The sequence below is a fragment of the Haliotis rubra genome, unplaced genomic scaffold (assembly GCF_003918875.1).
Source record: "Haliotis rubra isolate DU_JTF1 unplaced genomic scaffold, ASM391887v1 Scf434, whole genome shotgun sequence".
In the NCBI taxonomy this organism is placed as follows: Eukaryota; Metazoa; Mollusca; class Gastropoda; order Lepetellida; family Haliotidae; genus Haliotis; species Haliotis rubra.
The window spans coordinates 846,097-871,542 of NW_025767118.1; the positions used below are offsets into that span (position 1 = coordinate 846,097).

General features: G+C 41.5%; 1 protein-coding gene across 2 annotated transcripts in view; it reads right to left on the minus strand.

Annotated features, from left to right (window-relative positions):
- Positions 1–25,446, minus strand: part of LOC124289156 — a 120,316-nt gene that overhangs the window by 93,038 nt on the left and 1,832 nt on the right. Inside the window, exons 1-2 of one of the 2 annotated variants that reach the window (XM_046725765.1) lie at positions 18,565–18,776; positions 5,769–6,874 (exon numbers count right to left, since the gene is read on the minus strand). In XM_046725765.1, coding sequence (XP_046581721.1) covers positions 5,769–6,540 — 772 coding nt within the window. In that variant the 5' untranslated portion in view covers positions 6,541–6,874; positions 18,565–18,776. Of the gene's footprint in view, positions 1–5,768; positions 6,875–18,564; positions 18,777–25,446 lie in introns of those variants that run through there. The other variant, XM_046725766.1, reaches the window with a different exon arrangement.

Sequence of the window (25,446 nt, forward strand, 5' to 3'; positions counted from 1 at the left end):
TTTGACTGAAGAAGACCTGGTTACAAATGTGGAGCCAATCTGTGGTGCCAACACTGTGGTATTTCAGGAATGTTGGCCATGGTGGCACCGCTCACCTCAGAAAAATAAGACTTCAGAAGTGGACCTTTTTCTATGCCAGAAACACTTTAACAAAACACGGAGCACAATGACAAAATTCATTAAGGGGATCATAGAACAAATACAAAGACAGAAAATTTAATAAAACCACTAAGTTCTACGTTTTCATGAACAAAATAATAAAAATATTACATACACAAACGTTATCCATATTGACTGTTCATTCATTACAAGGGTATGTCAAAATGTAACATGTAATTGTAAATGTAGGCATCCCCTTGCTGCACGTACTCGTTCCAATGGCACCGTGAAGATCCGAGTTAGACTTGTTTTTCAGCAACCAATGCTTGTCGTAAGAGGCGACTAACGGGATCGGGTGGTCAGGCTCGCTGACTTGGTTGACACATGTCATCGTATCCCAAATGCGTAGATCGACGCTCATGCTGTTGATCACTGGATTGTCTGATCCAGAGTTGGTTATTCACAGAACGCCGCCATATAGCTGGAATATTGCTGAGTGGTACTCACTGACTCAGAGATTAGGTGTTAGCCAAGGATACGTTACTTACATACATACCATATCATATTATGTGACGGCAGTTGAGTTTTGTAGCTTTCATATTTATAGGTGTTGCCCTGAAGGTGAAATTGCACTGAGTGCTGCGTTAAACAACAAACAAAAACAAACAACTCGTTCCTATAGCGACAGATTGGGGTCGTTAACAACCACCTTCTGTTGTAAATAATACGGCCTGTTAACAGCAACTCGTTACCTGCACTCAAACTCCGAGTTTTCCATTTCCGCACATTTCCTCGGCTAGAATCCTTAGCTAATGCCGTGATATACAGGACTTTCTAACGGGAAACTCAGTGAGTACAGAGGATATCTTGTTCTAATGCAGCTACTTATGTGTCTGTCGGTTTTTTGTCTAATTACGAGACGTGAAAAATATGTTTCTCAACAAAACATGTCACGTAAATGTTTCTTGCGAATTTTCATCTCCTCTTTCTGTTTGGAAACATGTTGACATCAAGCCAATGGTCTCATCTGAAGACATTCGTCACCACTCGCGACTTTCCGTAACCTCTCGCTATTCGGCTTGTGCGGAATAATACCATTCGTGACCAACTCGTGTTATTCCGGACAAGCCGAATAGCGAGAGGTTACGGAAAGGGGCGATTGGTGACGAATGAAATGGGAGGTAAAGCACGGATCTGACGTACACTCCTAGTACTATTCAAACCAGTTTGAGAATGGCTTCTCCTTCCATTGGGACAAGCTCTGTAGGTTACGGAAAAGGTCGAGGTATGACGAATGTATTTATTGTCTCGTTGGGAAATCCCCTGAAAATCACCCATAACAAAAACTGTTTCTCGGACACACTGTACTCAAAACGATGAGGGAGGAACTCTTTTTTATTCTAACCTCCAAAAATAAAACGAAACACACCAGGTGAACTCAACACATTGCCAGTAGACGAACATGGATATCAATCAGCTTAAGAAAGCTGCAGTCCTTACTCCATTGTATTTCAGTTGTGATCAAGAACATTTATTCAATCCACCTCTTTCGGAACAGCAGTTGAAATACAATAAACACTCGAACAGATGATGACATTGTTATCCGAGTGCATCTCAAAAACAGCAGCAGGAAAACGAGCCAATACACCGCTCGATGATCCAAAATCAGGACAAGTAAGGCGTGGTTATCTCCCTTGAATGTCAAACGTTCCCGCCAGGCGTGTATGGCATACACGGCATACATCTCTCACTGTTTTAACTGAACCATCTCAGGTGCCACCAAGAAGAAATAGTTGGTATGGAGTGTATCATGTACTTCATTTTGTGACAATTGTGATTAATCTAACTATTCTACGTAACTTTTAATAGACATAATCTCATGTTCTATTTAGATATACTTGAGAATTTTATTTTAAAAATTAAAACGATAAAAAATATGCCTATCTAAAGTTAAGGTTGTTTCAGATGCAAGACGTACTTTTGCTACTGATGTTAAAAGCCAAGATGATATGAAGCTGGATGCGCCATAAATGATAAAAGTCAAGATAAAATATATTACATGTTAATCATCAGCCTGTTATAGTCCGTTTGGCTCAAAAGCGAACCGATGAATTGCCTTCTAACTCGAAAACTACTAAACCTATAATACTAATTGAAACGCTGATCATAATCAAAACATCAGACCAACTCTGTGATTTGTTTGCAGAATTTATGTCCTAAAATTAAAAAAAGTTGTTTAACAAACTATCATTAAATTTTGACACAGTTCACTATTTGTTACGAGGGAGGAGTGCAGAGAAAGGGACAGCCAGGTGTTAGAGAAGCACGTGCACAAGTGCCGACAAAGTTATTGATTCATTGATAACCAGTGCTGTGCTGTCTCCATCCTTTCTCGCACACCTGACTGTCCCTTTCTCGCACACCTGGCTGTCCCTTCCTCGCACACCTGACTGTCCCTTTCTCGCACACCTGACTGTCCCTTTCTCTGCACTCCTCCCTCGCAAGGACATTTTTAGGACATAAATTCTACAAAAACCTCACAGAGTTGGTCTGACGTTTTGATTATGATCAGTGTTTCATTGAGTATTTTATGATTATTAGTTTTCGAGTTAGATTGCAATACATCGGTCCGCTTTTGAGCCAAACGGTCTATATTCGCTCTTTGATAGTGAGTGAATAAGGCTTTACGACGCTTCAAGCAATATTCCAGCAATATCACTGGGTTTAGTTTTATGCCGCATTCAGCAATATTCCAGCTATATGGCGGCGGTCTGTAAGTAATCGATTCTGGACCAGACAATCCGGTGATCAACAGCATGAGCATCGATCTACGCAACTGGGATACGATGACATGTGTCAAGCAAGTCAGCGAGCCTGACCACCCGATCCCGTTACTTAAGACCAATTCTAATCCGGATCTTCACGGGTTAATATCATTGGGATGATACGAGATATTTTAATCACATTGTACTTGTCTCGGGAATCGAACCCTGGCAAGCTTTCATTATATTTCATTAAGCTTGCGTGACACGCGACACCACCATATGTTCCACGTGATAGACATGTTGACAATGGCAATTCAATATAGACACGGTCAAAGCAGAATGGCGGTTTATATAAAAAGACATAAGCTCAATAATACGAACATGGCATTACATATTTTAGCACATTATATAATCGAAGTGCACAACATGTGGTGATCTATAAACGATCAATAGTGAGATATATTGTACAAGTGACCTCGTGTAGATATATATTTAACTGTTTTCCGAAGCGCCGTAAAATATTCAAAGGAAACAAATAAGCCCAGTTACTGAACTATCATTAACGTTTATGAAGGCTGCAATAGTTGCCATGGTAACGTAAGTGATAACTAACACAAGAAACGTGTTTAGTATATTAATACTAATATGCACAATCGTATGATTCGGACAATACAAGGCGTTAGTAGGCATTGTATTCAAAGAATACGTCTCGTATACGTACTCGCAGTTGAATTATATAAGCCATGCAAAGAAATACTTAGGTCATATTTCATTCCATCCATGGATCATGTTTTTGCGAGTCCTTTCACAATAACAGTAATTCTAAGTGCTGCATGATAATTATTTGAATTAAAAGTTTTAAACAGCACATGACTGCATGCAAAATTTAATTACTTATCTTTACACAAACACACATCATGGGCTTAGACTGAAACACTCTGAACTAGCATATTCAAATTCTTGTAATATTTGACAAAATGGCCACAAAAACCAAATTAAGCTATTCTGTGTATTTAGGTAGACACGACATAATCAAACGTTATAACATCACACAGTCATTCGATGTCAGGCGAGTACATAGAGTCAATGTTAACTGCTAAAATTTCTGTCTCGACTTTCGTGTTAATGTCGATTCTACGTTTCCATTTCGGATCACTATAGATATTTATCTTACCTCACATATTAATGTCATTTTCTAATTGGCTGAGCCCAATCAATTTACCCCGCTTACAAGCGAGTAACATTTTCTATGTTACCCGCTGGAAATGCCGAACTGTGGGAATTCGTTGCGTACTTCGTGTTAGTAGTGTTTGACCTGTTGCCTAACTCTGGTACTCCGTATTATGATGCAATACCCGTGTATCAAACAGTTCAAAATTAACATTGAGGTGTCCAGGAAGATAAATACGTTGTTCACTGGTGCCTCGGGCCCATTGGTTGATGTACCCCTCGTGACCAGTGAACAACTTACAATGTTATAGAAGGATATAGGTATCCCGCTCTGCAATATACTAGCCATCATTAAAAACGCAACAGTCATGGCGATATCAACTTTTGAGTCCTGTAAATGAAATACATTAAGGTATTAATCGTGTTATTATGCTGGTTAGTATATTAAGCACATCAAGCTGAAAATGCTCTAGTAATAACTAGTTACAACAACAAAAGAACTTTGTCAGTACAAACAAATCCATATTCACAGGTGTTTGGTATGTCCAGCGAAACAGAGGGGACACAAGACCGGTGTACCTGAGGAAAGGCATCAAGAAGTTCAATATAAGCAGCGTGGAACTCTCCACGATCAGTGTCTGATGAAATTTAATACAAAATCCTCGACTGTGTGTGGCTTTCTTTATCAATAAGTGGCCACGCCGAAAACACCGGGTTCGATTCCCAGCATGGGTACAATGAGTGAAGCATATAGTGAAGCATGCTGGTACCACTCGCCGTCATATTGCTGGTTTATTGTTAACAGAGGCGTAAAACTAAACTTTGTGTGCGAGTGAGTGAGTGAGTGAGACTTTACGCAGCTTTTAGCAATATACCAGCAATATCAAAGCGGGGGACACCGGAAATGGGCTTCATACATTGTACCCATGTGGGGATTCGAACCCGGGCCTTCAGCGTGACGAGCGAACGTTTTAACCACTAGGCTACCCCATCGCCCCTTGTGTGCGAGGGTAGCCGAAGGTGATGTATGTCTTAGACGTTAACACTTTGGTATGGTGCTGACAAACCATAAAATATATTCGTGGCGAAACGGGATTCGAACCCACTGTCTTAGACTTCAGACGTCCCCAAGGGACGCAACTCTGAACAGCGAATGGCGGCAACTTGACTGGGCGTCCGTGCTACCCATTGTGATGTAAGGTCATCAGCTACTTTTCCGAATAATTATTGGTGACTTGATGACAAATAGATGTCAGTGATCACTTATCTCCTATTTTTGAAATTCAATTCTCCAAGTAAGTATCCGATATTTACATTTCAAAACATACGCCAAATAACGCCGTGAATGGCGATTTCACAATGTGTCAAAAATGGCGAGATGGACCTAATTTTCAGGGGTCATTTCAGCAAGTTTGCTTTGCCTAAAATGACACTAGGTGATACCAAGATATCCACTGAATTATAAGTGCTGTTAAGTGTGTTTGTGTGCGTGGGGTACGTTGAATGAGATGAGATTTCAATGTGAAGGTTGAAGAAGAGGGCCATTTATGTCCCCCTGGCATCCAGACGGTTAACTATAACATCATTTAACATATACAGATGCCAGGGGTGTTCTCATCAGCATAGGAGCCGGACTTTAAATACACGCGAACACGTCTCTGTTGCATTTTCAGTACAATGTATTACGAAAACGATTCCAAAGATAAATTGTTGTAGAATAAGGAAACGACTGACCTTTTGGGCGTTTGTTGCGGTTGACATCCACGGACATTCGCCGTCGTTCCCGCGGTGGTCCATGGAAAGCATCCATCATTTCAAAGTCATCCCCGACGTTAAATGTCGGTCGATGTTCGGTAAAATCGTCTATTGGTGCAAACTGACTCTTTATTACACTAGTTCTGTTCGACTGACTCGCAGCATCCATGGCGAGGGCCTTGGAGGCACACTGTTCGCAGAGTTCTGAAAGTCTGAGATCAACTTCAGCATGATCGACAGTTGGTGCGCTTAAATTCTCAAACGGACTGTGTATCTCTGCATTTGTTAAACTGTCAGAGTCACCGTCTTCCCCAATATCGTTTTTAAATGTAGGATTTGAATAAGTAAAGCCATTTTGAGTTATCGCCCTTTGATCTGATGCTTCGGTATTTGTAATTCTGACATGGATGTCGCCGTTTTCTTCAGTGGGTGCTAAGGCCGCTAACGGGAATGAATTACACAACTCACTCAGGCGTAGATTGTTTGTGAAGCATAATGGAGCTCCGATTCTAGGTCGCTTGGTGGATTGAGAAAGATAAATATACTCCATCGCTAACTTCCGTTTCCGGCGGAAGCGCATATGGTATCTGTAAAATGACACACCGAGAAACATCATCATTGCAACACCCATTAACACCCCAGGTATCCAGAGTAGTTTCCCTTCGAGACCTTGGTTGGTTTCTTGGGAGTGGGAGACAGTCTCACTTGTCGTCGTCGTCGTGCTAAATGCCTTGCTGCTGAAGTTGGTCATGTCCCTGCCAAACCTGTGACAACATTATTCTAACTCATACATCATCCCGTCGTCATGGTTCTCTTGGTGGTGAACTCGTGTGGACAACAACTGCCAGATTCATCACTTTTTAAACTCCGGTGTCGTAGATCCGACCTAGGTCAAGCACGTGTATAGTGGACAGCGGGACGCCATCACAAAAGGCGAAACGGGATGTGCTGGGTTTGATATTTACACACGCACATTTAAATCACAATCAGAATTTATGTATAAAACTTGCAATTTGAGTTGAGGCAAATCGATATATTTCTTCCTCTCAGGACGTTATTTCTCAAGTTTTCTTCCGGTTTGCATCCTGTAGAAAGACGGAAAAGCCCATGTTAAACATGCATGCATCTTCAAGCCATTGTGATAGTAAAATCGCTGTAAACTATAAAACGTCATTTCTGCATCAATGCCCTAGTATTTCCTTCCTGTCATGACTGGGCAATCCATTGAATTAAGAACAACCCTCCCCCTAGCCTTCTCCGGATCCGTTGGTCTCGGGTTCGAACATTTTTCAACAATTTCCCGATATGTTCTTCAGGGTTTTATCAAAATAGAAAACGTCTCTTTACGTCATCTCGGCGTCCCTCTCATATGCAACAACAGAAATAGTTTATTCAAGTGGCACTGAAACTAATCCACACGATAGAAAGTCCATATATCTAGTTAGCTGAACTTTCAGTTTTCTGACAGACAGTTCACCCCTTCCTCTCTCCCCCCTATATTTACCATATAGGGAAAACAGTACTATGTACCAGCGGGCGGTTGGGAATCTTAGTGGTTAAAGCGTTTGATCGTCACTCCGAAGACCCGGTTCGATTCCCCACATTGGTACAATGTGTGAAGGCCATTTCTTGTGTCCCCCAAGGTGATATTGTTGGGATATAGTTAAAAGCAACATAAAACCAAACTATGGACAGGTTTGCAAATGTATGTGCATTCTTCCAATGTCATATAGAAAACATCAAACACTGACCCCTCATCTACAGTACTAAATAAACGTAAGAACATGCCCAACAGTCTCAACAATCGTCTATTCATGTTTCAGCCTGCAGTAGTTGATGCGCATACGTTTATCGGTAATTGCATCATAGTCCATTATTATTCAACTTTGGGTGTTGTTGGCCAAGTATTGATCACAATCGTCATGTCAAAGCTTTTTCAACAAAACGCAGACATTTCTCAAGGTCTTGATTGTTTCCCAACACATCGATCATGTATAATTTAGGCGAGAGAGATTATTTATTCACATGTGTTTAAGCGTTTACAAAAGAGAAATCTTGTGCAAAGGTTGAATGTAACGTCGGAGGAAAAGAAAGTAATTGATGCAATCAACGGATTGTTACTCGCAAGGCAAGCGTAACCCTCAGCCTTGCATATGTAGTCTTCATATCTGTTGGGGAAATCAACCATTGTTGCTGCAAGGAATCCGACTGGCTGCTGTTTTATTTAAATGCATTCGGATCCACTCGGCTAATTCCGTTATATAGATTATGCCTGGGGCAGTACTGATATTGTATTGTCGACTGAATACCGAACAATTCCTGCCGTTTAGGCAGTACTACATGACAGCCGAACAATGATATTTTCGAGCAATACGTATCAGTAGGGTCACAATGTCTACCGAAAGCAGGGTTGGCTAAATCATAAATAAGTGTTCATGAATCACTTCACAATCATCTACACATAACGTTATAACGTTCACATCAATCTACACACTTTATAGCCTTCCCTACAATGAACTTCACACTTTATAAAAATCCCTACAATCATCCAAACACAACTTTATAACATTCCTTACAAGCATATACACAATACTTTATAACCTTCCCTACAATCATCTAAGCACAACTTTATAACCTCTACATGCATCCACACACAACTCTATAACCTTCCCTACAATCATCTACACACAACTTTATAACCTTCTTACAATCATCCAAACAAAACTTTATAACCTTCCCTACAATCATCCACACACATCTTTATAACCTTCCCTACAATCATCTACACACAACTTTATAACCTCTACAATCAACCACACACAACTCTATAATCTTCCCTACAACCATCTACACACAACTTTATAACCTTCCTACAATCATCCAAACAAACCTTTATAACCTTACCTACAATCATCTACACACGACTTTATAACCTTCCCTACAATCATCCACACACAACTTTATAACCTTCCCTACAACATCATCACACACAACTTTATAACCTTCCCTACAATCATCCACACACAACTTTATAACCTTCCCTACAATCATCCACACACAACTTTATAACCTTCACTACAATCATCCACACACAACTTTATAACCTTCCCTACAATCATCTACACACAACTTTTTATAACCTTCCCTACAATCATCCACACACAACTTTATACCTTCCCTACAATCATCTACACACATCTTTATAACCTTCTATACAATCATCTACATACAACTTTATAACTTTATAACCTTCCCTACAATCATCCTCACACACCTTTATAACCTTCCCTACAATCATCTACACACAACTTTATAACCTTCCCTACAATAATCTACACACAACTTTATAACCTTCCCTACAATCATCCACACACAACTTTATAACCTTCCCTACAATCATCCACACACAAGTTTACAACCTTCCCTACAAACATCTTCACACATCTTTATAACCTTCCCTACAATCATCTACACACAACTTGATAACCTTCCCTACAATCATCTACACACAGCTTTATAACCTTCCCTACAATCATCTACACACAACTTTATAACCTTACCTACAATCATCTACACACGACTTTATAACCTTCCCTACAATCATCCACACACAACTTTATAACCTTCCCTACAACATCCACACACAACTTTATAACCTTCCCTACAATCATCATCACACACAACTTTTATACCGTCCCTACAATCCCCTACAAATCTACAAACGACTTTATAACATTCCCTACAATCATCTACACACATCTTTATAACCTTCCCTACAATCATCCACACACAACTTTATAACCTTCCCTACAATCATCCACACACAAGTTTACAACCTTCCCTACAAACATCTTCACACATCTTTATAACCTTCCCTACAATCATCTACACACAACTTGATACCTTCCCTACAATCATCTACACACAGCTTTATAACCTTCCCTACAATCATCTACACACAACTTTATAACCTTCGCCACAATCATCTACACACATCTTTATAACCTTCCCTACAATCATCCTCACACACTTTTATAATCTTCCCTACAATCATCTACACACAACTTTATAACCTTCCCTACAATCATCTATACATCTTTATAACCTTCCCTACAATCATCTATACATCTGTATAACCTTCCCTACAATCATTTACACACATCTTTACACCTTCCCTACAATCATCTACACACAACTTTATAACCTTCCCTACAATCATCTACACACATCTTTATAACCTTCCCTACAATCATCTACACACATCTTTATAACCTTCCCTACAATCATCTACACACAACTTTATAACCTTCCCTACAATCATCTACACACATCTTTATAACTTTCCCTACAATCATCTACACACAACTTTATAACCTTCCCTACAATCATCTAAGCACAACTTTATAACCTTCCCTACAATCATCTACACACATCTTTATAACCTTTCCTACAATCATCTACACACATCTTTATAACCTTTCCTACAATCATCTACACACATCTTTATAACCTTCCCAACACTCATCCACACACGACTTTGTAACCTTCCCTACAATCATCTACACACAACTTTATAACCTTCCCTAGGGCGGTGGGGTAGCCTAATGGTTAAAGCGTTGGCTCGTCACGCCGAAGACCCGGGTTCGAATCCCCACATGGGCACAATGTGTAAAGCCCATTTCTGGTGTCCCCCGTCGTGATGTTGCTGGAATATTGCTAAAAGCGGCGTAAAACCAAACTCAGTCAGTCAGTTATACCTTCCCTACAATCATCTACACACTTTATAACATTCCTACTCACTACATAAACTATACACTAGTGAAGAACCGGGTTAGAATATTGATCTTCAGTAACCCATGCCTGCTGTAAGAGGCAACTAACGGGATCGGGTGGTCAGGCTCGCTGACATGGTTGACACATGCCATCGTATCCCAATTGCGTAGATCGATGCTCATGTTGTTGATCACTGGATTGTCTGGTCCAGACTCGATTATTTACAGACCGCCGCCATATAGCTGGAATATTGCTGAGTGTGGCGTTAAACAACAACAAACACAAACTTTAAGTAATTATCCTGCGTTCTTCACGTTTGACACCTGTAGTCATGACACATGTCTAATTCTGCGAGCATTTCATTGACTACATGCACGTTTATGAATGCGCTGTCATCGATCATACAACACAGCGACCTTCAGAACAATACCATCAATAAATTGAACATCGCCTCTGTTAATGCGTTCATATATATTGATCTGCCCTAGATATGGGAAACACAAGACATCACGATTGTGTACTTCAGTTTCCTTCAGTGAAGGAGCATTTCAACGCCTGGATGGATGAGGGGGGAATCATGAGAGGGTCACACAAAATAATACGAGAGGTGGGGTGGGGCGGGGTGGGATATGGTTTGAGGGTCATGAGAAGACATTATATATTAAAGTATAAAGTAACTTTGCATTTTGAACAAGGACACGGGGATACATAATTAAATGAAGGAAGGAATAATCTGGATGAGCCGTAATTCGAACTCGCTATTATGGGTGTTTGTATCATGTCAAACATAGGGGTTGTTGACCTACACTATACTGTACACCATTACCAACACAAACACCAACATCAACACCATTGCCAATAGTTACAACCCTTGCGTTAAAATGAGAACTCCACAAAGTTTGTAGGTCACGTGGTAATTTAGGTCTTCCAGCCTACGGAACTCGCTCGATAGCTGCCTTTAAAATGAGAACTAACACATGATAAAGAAAATCGACTGATAAATGAGTGAATTCTTACAGGATATTGTTTAGCATCAAGGTATGTTTAATCCCATGGCGCACACGGTTTTAATAATAGCTAGGTCATTAAAATAGATGGAATGTTTCTGCTACCATCTTTACGGTTGAGATATTTAATTATAGTACGATCAATATCCCACGAAGTCACATTTCCGATTAGGCCATAATGTACAGGAACGTGTCATTAAGTATCACATTGAAACCTTAAACTTCTTGATGTTGTATCACACGACATCACGGGCACGATATCGATGGAGTAACGGACGTCGCAACTCAGGAAGGAAGCGCGTTGTTGAAAGAGACTCAAACATCGATAGACCAACAGCATCAGTCAATACAAGGCGCATAATCTGAATCGACACACAGCTCAGATGTCAACAACATAATAGGACCAATATGTTTAAACTGAACTGTACTTTCAGGCAATAAGCATTTATATACATATTTATGCAAGAATTATCGATTAAACAGTATGTATCCCCATCAACCACATGTTGCATTGTCATTGTTTATGTTGTTTAAATTAATATTATTTTGGAATATAGGACAGTTTTTTCATTGGTATGGAATTGTTTTGTATCGCTGTATTCCAGACAGCGGCTGGTGTGCTGAAATTGTTTTGAGGCATGATGTCTGTTATCGATTTTGCAAATATCATATAACTGTTTGGGATATTGTGTTGAATATTAATTAAAGTCTGATGTGAAGTAAATAGGGACAATATGACCAGGGAACCGTGGCGTCATCGTTGATCTTGGTATTTTATTGTATATTACGGTTGCCGGACAGATTCTAGTCTACACACAGACAAGGTAGGAACAGTAACCGGATCACTGTGTGTATCCTGGCAGTGTCAAACTTGCTTATCCTGTGTCATCTGTTCCTGGCTCGCCATTCTCAGTCAGTGATGAAATGGGTTTAACTTAGCGTTCAAATTTTGCGCTTATATACTCATGGAAACGAATAAGGGATCACATGAAAGTACAAGTGTTCCTTCATTCGTTTCCAGGTTTCTTCGCAAGCTTTAAATTGCCCTGTGGGTGAAATTCTGGAAAAGAATAAAGGAACACTTGTACTTTCATGTGATCCCTTATTCTTTTCAATGAGTATATATTCTGCGCGTGCTTTTGTGTGTGTGTGTGTGTGTGTGTGTGTGTGTGTGTGTGTGTGTGTGTGCGTGCGTGCGTGTCTGTCCGGACTGATACCGATTATATAGTTCTACCATGACATGACATACCACAGTGTGACAGGGATACCCCACTCAGACATTACACGGAGTCCGCAGTCTTTGTTCTATTCGCGTTAATGCCGAGACAGGGTAACAACAAGTAGCATGTTTTAGCCTGCTGCTAGGACACGGCGGGAGATAGAAACACCCAAATATCGTTCTTTCGACTTGACCATAGAGGCGACTGGCAAGGTCACAACCTACACCATTCCTGCCACATTGTATCTACGTCCACTCGGATACCTCAGGGGTTCACTGGGTAGAGCTGAGTCCAATAAACCTAGGAATCCAAACCGGTTCACCCCGATGTTTCTAGGTGTGTCAGTACCCTCCCCGTTTCACCACTGGTAAAAGAGACCTGCACCATAAAGTTAAAATCGGCTATCAACCCGAAACCCTCACTAATCCTTCAGTTGGAGTGAGGTGACAGTGTCATAATATGATTCCAAGGTCTCCGTTTGTTAGTATCGCGGAACAAATTACGGGAGTAAAATGTTCACAAATTCTTCAAGGTGTAAAATTTATTTCAGTGCAAATTCGTAAAAGTAAACTGAGTGAGCGGGGTTCAAATAAACAGTATTCAAATAATGTTTCCTCAAAGTAGTGGGGGCGGTGGGGTAGCCTAGTGGTTAAAGCGTTCTCTCGTCACGCCGAACCAGGGTTCGATTCCCACATGTGTACAATGTGTGAAGCCCATTTCTGGTGTCCCTCGCCGTGATGTTGCTGGAATATTTCTAAAAGCGGCGTAAAACCAAACTCACTCACTCATATGGCCGAAGTGATGCAGATCTCAAACGTATACCATTATTGAGAAACCCATTAGCAGCGATGAGTTGCTGACAAACCAGGGGCGCAGCTTCCATTATAAAAAAAATCCCAGGCTTATACATGATTTTTGCTATGAAAGTTGGACAAGCCAGATTTATATCTAAATATACAGCTTTGCAACCTATCGGGCATACACGAAAAAATGGCTTGCTACACGCCTACAAACCTAGAAACACATGCATGTAGAAGAAATACTATAAAGCCTGGAAACAAGGTTGACCTTGAAATTCTTCCGTTTACAGACCAAATATTTGATAAATACACTTATCGCTGGCTCTTATCACTAGTGTGTAAATATTGAAGGCTCTGGTGCCATAGTTACGCGGAGAGAACGAAACCATTGATTCCAGACTCACGAAGAAAGTCGGCCCTTTGTTTAGAGTGCTGATAATATTGCTGAAACAGAACTCGCATTCAATAATGTAACCGATTTGATCAATACGAGTTTGTGGGTTGATAATTGTTAAGGTAGAAAGAGAAGGGAATGCCGGACATTTTTTTTAAATATACATACCAATAATGAAAGCCTCCTTCTTCTTTTCAATTTCTGATTTACATATTCATTTTCAACAACAAAATTCTCCATAATAAATGTCATGTATCGACACTACGATCCGTTTACTCTGTGAGTGTGTGAGTGAATATGGTTTTACACTGCTTTCAGCTTGAAATGGGCTTCACACATTGTACCCATATGGGGAATCAAACCCGGGTCTTCGACCTGACGAGTGACGATCTTTAACCACAAGGCTACCCGCACCGCCCCTTGTGTGAGTGAGTGAGGTAGGGAGTGTCTATCGCCTCGTTACGCAATGCGCCACCAATACTCCAAGAAGGGTTTGACACATTGAACCCAAGTTGGGAATAGAACACAAGCGTTTTGACGAACGATTGCTATACAAATGCATACCGTGGAGCACGGTGGTGGTAGTGGTTAGCGTGCTGGCCTCTCACGCCAAAGGCCCGGGTTCGAATCCCGGTGGAGACACCAAAATTTGTGACCTGGGTCTCATACTGTGTTGTGTCCCTGGGCAAGGCACTTCGTCCACATTGCACTCAGTCCACCCAGCTGTTCAAAATGGGTACCTGAGAAGCGGATGTACGGACCTATACGGTCGCGCTTAGTAGCAGCTTTGGAAGTACAATTCCGTCAGGGTAATAATGTAACGCCAGAGAGCAGCATCGTGTTGGATTCTAGGCGCAAAAATTAGCATTATTATTATTATTATTATTATCTCGAATATATTCTGCCATAGAACAGTATCCATAGCGATAGTTTCCAGGTCCGTAGGGGATAGATCGGTAAAAGCTAGCTACGCTATCGAAACGGAACGAAAACAATATTTTAAACAGCTTCCTTTCGCTTGAAAAAAACAAAACAACTTCATTTCCTAAACAAACTCCTTCAGCAATCTTACGAATATAATACGACTTGCCATCATATGGAGTAATGGAATGACGTTTACACAGCAAAGGAAATACATTTGCAGGAGTTCTATCTGCACTTTGGGAACGAATTGGGTAGAGTGCTGCACTCTGTTCCGTCGGTTTCGGGGAAATCATATTTTATGCATTTAATTCTCAAAAAATCTCGCGAATATCCAACACGAAGTATCTTTCTCCTTGAAGCGTTGTCTCAATCAAGGCTCGCATTTAGGTCAATCTGACCTGACACTTGGGTCCATTCCCGTGGATTTCGCGATCTCAAAATATTTATGATTTTTCATTACCATGTTAGCGACCAATCAAACTGGACATGAAGAAAACTCTACCAAATTCTCATTGAGGGCTCTCTTTTGTGTGTTAGCCTGGGTTTTTTAAATGTTGTCAATCATAATATCACATATTGTTTTCGGTCTGTAAACAATCAGGTCTGGACCAGACAATCCAGTGATCAACAGCATGAGCATCGATCTACGCAATTGGGATACGATGGCAAGTGTCAACCAAGTCAGCGAGCCTGACCACCTGATCCCGTTAGTTGCCTCTTACGACAAGCATAGGGTACTGAAGATCATTTCTTACCCGGATCTTCACGGGTTATCTATGGATTCAGAGGTTCACGATGAGCATGGGTTCACATAGGCTTGTAAAGCTTGTAACAATATGACGCTATTTTTCTCCGTTACAGGCACCTGTGGGTGGGGTAACAAATGGCCTTTGGAAAATGTTATCTTTTTTTAAGTTTCTTATTAAATTTGTCGCCTGGGACAGAGGTGTACAAAGATGAAAAAACTATTTTTTAAAAGAACTGAACTTGGTTTTTTACGAACCTAAACTATGCAATGCACGCCGCTGTATTCACATACCGTCCCCTAAATAAAGGTCTGCTTAAGGTAATAAAAAGGGTCATTCCCACGTGGGAATCGAACCCGGGTGTTCGGCGTGACGAACGAACGCTATAACCACTAGGCTATCGTCTCCACCACTCTGAGGAAAGACATAGCTGTTTGTCAATATAACGGCTGTTTTCTTGGTAGTGGTCTCGATACATTGGCTCTGTTGATATACAGCCGCAAAATGGATGTCAGACGTAATATATATATACCCTCTGTTGAAAATAGGATGTATTGCGTAAGAATGTTCTTCGACTATTGGTAATTGTTTCGTAACATAACAAGTTTATCAATAATGACATATGAAGGGTATTTGTAAACGTTGTAATAACAATCACGTGATATACTTGGATATTGACAATGAAAATAAAGCGGGCGCCATTAGGCTTAATACATATTGAACAAAAAATAGGAATCTTGAATATATCTGGGGAATGTTGTTTTGTTGTTGTTTTGTTATTGTTTGTTTTGTTTTGTTGGTGGTGGTGGTTTTTTGTTTGTTTGTTTGTTTTGTTGTTGTTTTTGGGGGTGTTGGGGTTGGGGTTGTTGTTGTTGTTTTGTTTTGTTTCGTGGAGAACACAGAACACAGAATTTCGCGAAAGTATTATTTTTAAAAATATTCATGATTCTTAACGAGGTTTTTCAGAATATAAACCCAGTTGTACTTAATAAATACTGAGAGGTAAAAAGTGCATACCTTTTAGTTGATGTTATTGCATGTTTGTTTTCTCATTGAAAAGATCGTAATATTTCGTAATATTACGTCAGCATTCAAAATACTTTAAATGTGTTGGTTAAATTGTAAATTGTAAAATTTCACAAAAAATCGTCATAATACACCACGGCTTGTGGGCATAGTATCTTTGTAAATCAATGTGTTTTGTGGGCACACATTTACTACACTTCAAACATCAATAGCGGCCATGTGGGTGCCATTTCTTACTGGAGTCGTCACTGAATCTATCATATTTACACAAACATTTGCCAGCCATCGAATCTTACTTTTTACAAACTATTGCAGGAATGAGTGATTGTTTATTGGACATTAACACATTTAACAGGCATTTTCAGCGACAGAAAATACAATATACTTGCATTTGCCTTTTAGTTAGCAATTTGACACAATATATCCTTAACAAAAACGTTAGAGATCTTGATTTGTTTGTTTTGAAAACTGAGCACACAATTTCAATTTAATCCCCCAATATTCAGTATCTCTGACTTTGCGATATATTGTGTGTATATTTCTAGAAAGTATGCCAAGTTTCGATTTGTATATTTTGTTTGAAAGTCTCTCATAACTTGGAAAATAACTGAAGCTACCATTAAAGCAGCATGTCAAAGCTTTAATTATTTTAGGTTAGGGTTAACAACTGTTATATTAGTGAAGAAACATATACATGTACATTAAAGAATCAGCTGGAATACTCTGTTTGGGTAAAAACGAATATGACACTAAAAACGATTTCTTTAGCTTTGGCGGCACTCCTGCGAGAGTGAGTATGGTTTTACGCCGCTTTTAGCAATGTTCCAGCGGTATCATGGCGGGGTTTTCCAATAAAAGGACGCAGTAGACAGTATACAAGTCATGGTCATTTGTGTACAACGCCTTGACAGGAATAGCCCACAAAGTACCCTGTGACATGACGTCGAGTGTATTGAGTAGACGTAAATCCTTGTTTATGTGCCTGGGGGCATTATACGTACATTATACGTAAGAGAGAGAGAGAGAGAGAGAGAGAGAGAGAGAGAGAGAGAGAGAGAGAGAGAGAGAGAGAGAGAGAGAGAGAGAGAGAGAGAGAGAGAGAGAGAGAGAGAGAGAGAGAGAGAGAGAGAGAGAGAGAGAGAGAGAGGCAGTGGAATAGAGAGCGAGGAGGGGTGAGATAGAATGAGAGAGTGAGAGGGGGAGAGAGAAGGAAAGAGAGAGGGAGGGAGAGAGAAAGGGAAGTAAGAGAGAGAAAGGGTGGAAGAGAAAGAGGGAGAGAGATCGAGGTTGTGGGAGAGTGTACATATCGTCATGTTACAAGTTTTTTCTAACAGTTACATTACCAGATGTTCCCCGGTCTATAGACACAATGGCCTGGCGTCTCTAACACACATATCCAGTCGTGACACAGTACACCTACCGCCAGTCATGTTACTGCAAATATCAATACGTAATATAGCACATGGATAAATTCACAAATTCCTTCGGATGAATTACCTTGCATAGTATACTAAGTTGAGGGCGGTTGCCAGTTGTAGTTGAATAGCCCTAAACACGGCATATCAACCAAACCGACTCAAATATTCTTGTGTGGAATGTTGACACAAATAGCCATTGTTTAAACACATTAACGTACATTACTAGAATATCAATAGTGTATCGTATGTTGAGTGTGATCGCGTTAAATGGGATGGATCTTCCTAGGGCATACTTAACACGAATTTAATGAGCAGTTTTAGTGTGTGAAGGAACGTCATACTTAAACGCCGTCGATGGTAACGTTTTTGTGATGGAGTATAACCAAATCGCCCCACAGCATAAACAATACTCTCCTATCGATCATAGCAAAGCCGTACGACTGAGTGAACACACGTCGAATACCTACCTTCCGCCCGACATCGATAGCTACAACGTGAACATCTACAACACTCCGTGGAACATATCCGACCTCCAACTTCCCATACCTGCCGTCACAGTGCGGCGTCTTTGAAAGCTGTTTGTCGTCAGTTGTGAAAAGGTGGCAGACCTCTGGCAATCAATGCATACCGATAAGAACTGATTGAAAACAGCCATTGTCAGTTGCCCGGTGTCACAGCACAGTTTTCGTCTGGTTTTAGTTGTGTCGTGTACAGACGGGGCGGTGTATTGACTGGTTCTACGACATTAACGCTTATGACATTGTCGTAATTGTACAATGTAGAGATTTCTTACGATTATGGAAACGTGTTTATATATACATTAGCGTAAGAAGCGAGCGGAGGATCATAACACACCTGTTTATGCACGTTATGAAACGTTAAGGCGTTTGCAAGGGTTGTGACAGATATTGGAATGTCTGATGTTGACAATCTATAAGACATTTTGTCTTTGTTCAAAGAGATCAAAGGTGTTGTCAATCAGTTAATATAGAAATGATGACACCGCGTGTTGACCTTCCCACCCACAGACATTGACGATAAATACTGCTGAATAGGGACAATGTATAGGTAGATTTGCAGGCGTTTGAACCAAGCAATTCCAAACCCATTTTCTTTGTCTCACTCAGATTGTATAAGTGTATCTAGCAGTTAATGGGAATACAATGAGACACGCTGTCTGGTTCGCACAAACCACTTAGTACAACTTGTGTACCTTGACATAGGCCAAGAACTATAACACCCCATCAAGTCCTTTAGACATGGTTCGCCAACCACCATTTGACTACGGTCACCCGTTCTTGTATTCCCTGTGTTGACCATAACACAACTTTATGGGTTCTTGTCATGCTTTGACATCTACCAGCTGACTACGGTCACCCATTCTTGTAATCCCTGTGTTGACCATAACACAACTTTATGGGTTCTTGTCATGCTTTGACATCTACCAGCTGACTACGGTCACCCATTCTTGTAATCCCTGTGTTGACCATAACACAACTTTATGGGTTCTTGTCATGCTTTGACATCTACCAGCTGACTACGGTCACCCATTCTTGTAATCCCTGTGTTGACCATAACACAACTTTATGGGTTCTTGTCATGCTTTGACATCTACCAGCTGACTACGGTCACCCGTTCTTGTAATCCCTGTGTTGACCATAACACAACTTTATGGGTTCTTGTCATGCTTTGACATCTACCAGCTGACTACGGTCACCCATTCTTGCAATCCCTGTGTTGACCATAACACATCTTTATGGGTTCTTGTCATGCTTTGACATCTACCAGCTGACTACGGTCACCCGTTCTTGTATTCCTTGTGTTGACCATAACACAACTTTATGGGTTCTTGTCATGCTTTGACATCTACCAGCTGACTACGGTCACCCGTTCTTGTAATCCTTGTGTTGACCATAACACAACTTTATGGGTTCTTGTCATGCTTTGACATCTACCAGCTGACTACGGTCACCCGTTCTTGTAATTCCTGTGTTGACCAGAACACAACATTATGGGTTCTTGTCATGCTTTGACATCTACCAGCTGACTACGGTCACCCATTCTTGTAATTCCTGTGTTGACCAGAACACAACTTTAAGGGTTCTTGCCATGCTTTGACATCTACCAGCTGACTACGGTCACCCGTTCTTGTAATCCTTGTGTTGACCATAACACAACTTTATGGGTTCTTGTCATGCTTTGACATCTACCAGCTGACTACGGTCACCCGTTCTTGTAATTCCTGTGTTGACCAGAACACAACTTTATGGGTTCTTGTCATGCTTTGACATCTACCAGCTGACTACGGTCACCCATTCTTGTAATTCCTGTGTTGACCAGAACACAACTTTATGGGTTCTTGTCATGCTTTGACATCTACCAGCTGACTACGGTCACCCATTCTTGTAATTCCTGTGTTGACCAGAACACAACTTTAAGGGTTCTTGCCATGCTTTGACATCTACCAGCTGACTACGGTCACCCGTTCTTGTAATCATAGTGTATCGTATGTTGAGTGTGATCGCGTTAAATGGGATGGATCTTCCTAGGGCATACTTAACACGAATTTAATGAGCAGTTTTAGTGTGTGAAGGAACGTCATACTTAAACGCCATCGATGGTAACGTTTTTGTGATGGAGTATAACTAAATCGCCCCACAGCATAAACAATACTCTCCTATCGATCATAGCGAAGCCGTACGACTGAGTGAACACATGTCGAATACCTACCTTCCGCCCGACATCGATAGCTACAACGTGAACATCTACAACTCTCCGTGGAACATATCCGACCTCCAACTTCCCATACCTGCCGTCACAGTGCGGCGTCTTTGAAAGCTGTTTGTCGTCAGTTGTGAAAAGGTGGCAGACCTCTGGCAATCAATGCATACCGATAAGAACTGATTGAAAACAGCCATTGTCAGTTGCCCGGTGTCACAGCACAGTTTACGTCTGGTTTTAGTTGTGTCGTGTACAGACGGGGCGGTGTATTGACTGGTTCTACGACATTAACGCTTATGACATTGTCGTAATTGTACAATGTAGAGATTTCTTACGATTATGGAAACGTGTTTATATATACATTAGCGTAAGAAGCGAGCGGAGGATCATAACACACCTGTTTATGCACGTTATAAAACGTTAAGGCGTTTGCAAGGGTTGTGACAGATATTGGAATGTCTGATGTTGACAATCTATAAGACATTTTGTCTTTGTTCAAAGAGATCAAAGGTGTTGTCAATCAGTTAATATAGAAATGATGACACCGCGTGTTGACCTTCCCACCCACAGACATTGACGATAAATACTTCTGAATAGGGACAATGTATAGGTAGATTTGCAGGCGTTTGAACCAAGCAATTCCGAACCCATTTTCTTTGTCTCACTCAGATTGTATAAGTGTATCTAGCAGTTAATGGGAATACAATGAGACACGCTGTCTGGTTCGCACAAACCACTTAGTACAACTTGTATACCTTGACATAGGCCAAGAACTATAACACCCGATTAAGGCCTTTAGACATGGTTCGCCAACCACCATTTGACTACGGTCACCCGTTCTTGTAATTCCTGTGTTGACCAAAACACAACTTTAAGGGTTCCGGCCATGCTTTGACATCTACCAGCTGACTAGGATCACATGTTCTCGTAATCCTTGTGTTGACCATAACACAACTTTAAGGGTTCCAGCCAAGCTTTGACATCTACCAGCTGACTAGGATCACATGTTCTCGTAATCCTTGTGTTGACCAGAACACAACTTTAAGGGTTCCGGCCATGCTTTGACATCTACCAGCTGACTAGGATCACATGTTCTCGCAATCCTTGTGTTGACCATAACACAACTTTAAGGGTTCTTGCCAAGCTTTGACATCTACCAGCTGACTAGGATCACATGTTCTCGCAATCCTTGTGTTGACCAGAACACAACTTTAAAACAGTGTGTCATCTGTTCATTGTCACGTGTTGCTAGAGTCACATTTCTTCTGGGCATATAAGGAGGGCATTACTATTTATTTTATATATATGACGTCCTATGTTTATAGACGTGACGACCCGTGAAGATCCGTGTTAGAATATTGATCTTCAGTTACCCATGCTTGTCGTCAGAGGCGACAAACGGGATCGGGTGGTCAGGCTCGCTGACTTAGTTGACACGTCATTGGTTCCCAATTGCGCAGATCGATGCTCATGCTGTTGATCACTGGAATTGTCTGGTCCAGACTCGATTATTTACAGACCGCCGCCATATAACTGGAATATTGCTGAGTGCGGCGTAAAACTTAACTCCTCACTTACAGACGTGACGACCACACGACCTTGTCCGGAAAGGCCAAATTCTGTGGTTTGCGCTCGGGATTACAATATGTATGGTTTCATTCGTCGAGAATGAGTGACATCACTCCTTAATTAACTCCGCAAAATGGTGACAGATGTGAACATATTAACATATCTAACTGAAAAGGCTTATTGTATATTGGATGCTGAAATTTACTTCTTTTTGTCTACCACCTACACAAATGTTTTTTGATTTTTTTGTGTGTGAGTAAACCAACGAATAATTGACAAAAGGGTTTGTGAACATATCTACACGGAAGAACGCCGAATGCGGAGGTGTCTCCTAGAGATATGAACTAACGGAACAATCCTCTGGTTTTACGCCCTAATTACCGATATCTTTAAACACACTGCAACTGATTTCGTTATCGGATACTTCTACAATATAGGACTGACTGACTGACTGAGTTTGGTTTTACGCCGCTTTTAGCAATATTCCAGCAACATCACGGCGGGGGACACCAGAAACGGGCTTCACACATTGTGCCCATGTGGGGATTCGAACCCGGGTCTTCGGCGTGACGAGCCAACGCTTTAACCATTAGGCTACCCCACCGCCCCTCTACAATATAGGACCGAGGACAAGCATTGCACATACTTGAGGCAAAACATCAACCTTTGATAAAAAGAGATCAGACCATCTAAATGAGCATTTCAATCTTTCAGCTCAGTACTCGTCCCCATTCGACCATTCCTAGTCTGTCTCAGAGGGGGCGGTGGAGTAGCCTAGTGGTTAAAGCGTTTCTTCGTCATGCCGAAGGCCCGGGTTCGATTCCCCACATGGGTACAGTGTGTGAAGCCCATTTCTGGTGTCCCCCGCCGTGATATTGCTGGAATATTGCTAAAAGCGGCGAAAACCCAACTCACTCACTCACTCACTCACTGTCTCAAAGTCCCGGAACCACAGGGGCTCCTTTTCAATTTAAATGGGATTATTTGTTACAATCAAAATTATTTATTCAGAGACTAAGCGTTAGCCCTTCCCGTAACCCGCTGTTTCGTTTGTCCTGGAATAAGCAGGACGAGTTGGTCACGAATGTTCTCCCAGAATAGAAAACACGTCGTGGTAGCCAAGACAGGGATGACACGAGACGAGAAAGCGATATTTGAAAACAGGTATGGGAGCACAGAATCGTTTTCGACAAAAATTGGTGTATCACAATACCTCTCGCTTGACGGTGATGCCAGTGTGGCAGATGGTATATTACGGACGCTTCACCTTAATGCCGGGGAAACAGCGACCGTTCTTTATTCTCGTACTTCACACACACACAACATTCTTGTTCGATGAAAATGCAGCTGTTTATGCGAGAAAGGTTCAGTATGACTTACAACAGCGTATTAAGTAGTCCAGACGCCATTATATACAGACCGCCGTAATATAAGTGGAATATTTAACAAACCAGAATAAACAATAGATATGTATATTTTGTTGCGCGTATCCTCTTTCCCAAAAGTACTTGTATAACTTATCATCATATATCTGCACTCTGGGGCCACTGAGTGATCTAGTGGGTTAAGCGTTCGCGTGTCACGCCGAAGGACCGGGTTCGATTCCTATATGTATACAATGTATGAGGCCCATTTTTGGTGATACTGACAGAATATAGCAAACGCGGCGTAAACCATCCCTCAGCCTTTTCCCAAAATTTGTAAGAGTTCCAGAAAGGCGAAGAAACCTTAAATCCTTGATACTATTCGAAACAAAACAATCTCTACTACTGAAGCGTTATTACTGAAATTCACACATGCCAGACAACTACACGTGAAGACTTGATTTATTAATATGAGAACCATTTTTCGACGAGAAAATAGAACATCCCCATGAAAGGATGGGTTGTATAATTGGCACCTGATGTCTCCAATGCATTCTAACAATTCCAGATATTATGGTTCCATTACTGGCTGTAGTACACGGCTGGAGACTACATATCTGTCTTCCTGTCGGTGAAGTCGCAGCGGGATGTTCACGTAAACGTACAGATGCGTCTCTGTTGCACACGTAGGCGACCGCTGAAGCTTTTACCTTTCTTACCCCAGGAATTCCTTGGTAAATTGATATAATGGTTAGCACCAATTCCCGGTTACCACGGATACCTATTTGGCTAAATAACCATGCTGGTATTTGTTTGTCATTCCCATATAAGCTAGGTCATTAAAATGTTGACATGTGTGAGATAGCGGGGGCGTGTGTGAGATAGCGGGGGCGTGTGTGAGATAGCGGGGGCGTGAGATAGCGGGGCGTGTGTGAGATAGCGGGGACATGTGTGAGATAGCGGGGGCGTGGGGCGGGGCGTGTGAGATAGCGGGGGCGTGTGTGATAGCGGGGGCGTGTGTGAGATAGCGGGGGCGTGTGTAAGATGCGTGTGAGATAGCGGGGACATGTGTGAGATAGCGGGGGCGTGTGTGAGATAGCGGGGGCGTGTGTGAGATAGCGGAGGCATGCGTGAGATAGCGGGGACATTTGTGAGATAGCGGGGGGCGTGTGTGAGATAGCGGGGACATGTGTGAGATAGCGGGGACATGTGTGAGATAGCGTGGACACTTGTGAGATAGCGGGGGCGTGTGTGAGATAGCGGGTACATGTGTGAGATAGCGGGGACATGTGTGAGATAGCGGGTGTGTGTGTGAGATAGCGGGGACATGTGTGTGTGATAGCGGGGGCGTGTGTGAGATAGCGGGGCGTGTGTGAGATAGCGGGGGCGTGTGGCAGTCGCTAATTTCCTGAATCTGTTATAGTGACTTGTACATACATTTAGTTTGCTGTTTAACGCCACACTCCGCAATTTTCCAGCGGCGGTTTGGAAATAATACAGTCTTGACCAGATAATCCAGTGATCAACATCATGAGCATCGATCTGCGCAAGGTCAGCGTGTTACGTGTCAAAAAAGTCAGCGAGTATCTTAAAATGTGCTGATAAGGGGTGGTATTTAGTGACAAACAGTACAAAATATTAAGCTATATTATCAGGAACTGCTTTTATATTCAAAATACATAGTTTTATAAAACA